The 2,302-nt window shown below is 54.0% G+C and overlaps 1 protein-coding gene across 1 annotated transcript; it reads right to left on the bottom strand.

The window, feature by feature from the left end:
• Nucleotides 1-415: 415 nt before the first annotated feature.
• GPR101 (G protein-coupled receptor 101) lies at nt 416-1,948 on the bottom strand. Its single transcript, XM_033201861.1, has one exon. It carries the CDS (start codon nt 1,946-1,948, stop codon nt 416-418), a length of 1,533 nt encoding a protein of 510 aa, XP_033057752.1.
• Nucleotides 1,949-2,302: the final 354 nt, after the last annotated feature.

Raw genomic sequence — 2,302 nt, 5'->3', positions numbered from 1 at the left:
CATAAGCTGTAGCTCTGGCCCATGAGCTCCCGACCCAAGGGCGGAAAAGTCCTTAAGTTCACAAGCATCATCTTCCTTTCCTTCAGAGCTAAAGTTGGCATGTTGTAGCTCTGGAAAGACAGAACACCAAGTACAGGTCCAAAATGGATAGCCCTTGTTGCTTTAAGAAATTTAGAGCCTAATAATCTTTGGGGGGAAAATTTCAGTCAGAATCCTCAAGTCCATGCTTTTAAGGAAAGACCCCAGTTCCTGCCTCTTCTATATATTTATCTACCTCGTGATGAAGAGCATGTGTGTGCAACACCTTTGCCTGAAATGGTATGGTTTGGCATTAATGGATTGTGGGTCCATTGAAAAGAAATCTGCTCTTGTTTCTCGTGTTACGGACAGTTCAAGGTTTGCCTTAGAACTAACTTCAAGGAAAAGCAGCAGAATCGTAGGAAGGGACAATCTTGCCTTCAGTCCCACCCTCTGTGCCGGCTTCGGTTCCAGGCAGGTCTGGGTGGCTATCTTCTTTCGGGGGCTTTTCCTTGCAGAAGAACTTCTTCAGCATATCCTGGATTTCCTTCTTAATGGTCTTGTGCATGTAGCCATAGATGTAGGGGTGGATGCAGCACTGCAGGAAGAAAAGCCAGATGATTACGGTGATCACCCACTGGGGTACCTTGGTTTCGACATCCACCCACACAGCCAAGACTGCTAAAAAGCAGTAGGGCCCCAGGGATAGCACATAGGAGAAAATGATGATGAAGATCACTTTAGCAGCTTTGCACTGGTAGCACCTGGGCAGAGGAGGGTCGCTGTTGCTGTTACGACGACTGGGTGGGAGGCTCTCCGGGATGTTCACTGCCTCCACATCATCCTCACTGAAATTGATGTCGTCTTCACCAAACTCCATGTCGTACTCACCCAAGTCAATGCTGCACTGGTTGACCTCTGTGCCACCCTTGTCTGCCTTCATGCTGTTCTCAACTTTGGTGCCGCCTTCCTTACCATCCACGCTGCCGTCGCTGGCCACCGTGCCGCTCTCTCTGACCTCCTCGCTGTCCCTGGCCTTTGCACTACCCTCACTGGTCCCCGTGCTTCCTTCCTTGGCCTTCAGGCTGCCGTCCTTGACTTCCATTCTGCCCTCTTTGGCCTTGACCTCACCTTCATGCTGGCAGCGAAACTCACTCTCATCCTGGAACTCCTCCTTCTCTGCTCCCTGTTCATCCTCATTCTCCACACAGTCCTTGACTCGCACTTCCAAGCTGTGTCTCTTGACATTGTACAGCAGAGCATGCTGCCTCCGGGCTGCACCAAACACCACCGAGTAGCAGGCAATCATGACAATCAGTGGAATGACGATGAAGGACACCACGCTGAGAATAGTGTAGCTGGGGCTGGACCCCCAGATCATGGAGCAGAGGGCATTGCGCTCATCAAAGGCAGCCTGGCCCCAGCCGTAGAGTGGAGGAGTGCTCTGCAGGATGGCCACAATCCAGGTGCCATAGAGGAGCAAGTAACCACGGCGCTGGGTCATCTTGGACGGGTAGGAGAGAGGGTGGATAATGGACATGTAGCGATCCACTGACACCACGACAATGGTGTTGACGCTGGCGAAGGCGAACAGGTGGGTGAGGCTAACCAGGGCCGTGCAGAAGTGGCTGTTAAGGGGCCAGAAGAAAGGCACAGAAGTGGCTACCACCCAGGGTGCCACGAGCGAAACCTGCAGCAGGTCGGTGACGAGGAGGTTAAAGATAAAACGATTGGTCACCTGTAGCAGCTGCGGTTTGCGCTGCAACACTAGCGCCAGCACTATGTTGCCGACGAAAGAGGCAGCGAGGAAGATAACCAGCACGGTTGAGCGGATGATGCCGTGAGCCAGGCTGATGGGCATTTTGGAGAGGGGCATGCACGTGTGGCTGCTGTTACTCTCGCGCGTGCTGTTGGTGCAGGTGGATGTCATGGCAACAGCCAGAGGGCGTGAGACAGGGTGCAGGCTCAGCGCCGGCACTGGTGGGTGGCAAAGGGGTGCACAGACCGCACTCAGTGCCTATGCTGGTGACAAAAGAAACACGCAGGAAGGGTTAGTCACCCGTCAAGGGGAGAAGCCTCCGCGCCCAGCAAGGGTGCTGCAGGACCCGCTACCCCGGGTTCCCGCACAACCCCATCCGCAGTACAGGCAGCTTCTATGGCTCCTTTCCGCACTCTTAGATCTGTCTGCCTGTCTCTCTCCGGGGCTCTGATTTTCTCTCATCTGTTTCTCCTGCTGGCGCGTGCGTGCGCGCGCTTTCTCTGCTTGTCTCTCAAGCTGTCTCTG

The sequence above is a fragment of the Trachypithecus francoisi genome, unplaced genomic scaffold, assembly GCF_009764315.1.
Source record: "Trachypithecus francoisi isolate TF-2019V2 unplaced genomic scaffold, Tfra_2.0 Lachesis_group6, whole genome shotgun sequence".
Taxonomy (NCBI): Eukaryota; Metazoa; Chordata; class Mammalia; order Primates; family Cercopithecidae; genus Trachypithecus; species Trachypithecus francoisi.
Note: the sequence above shows the minus strand (reverse complement) of the source record. Positions and strands in the feature narration are given on the sequence as shown.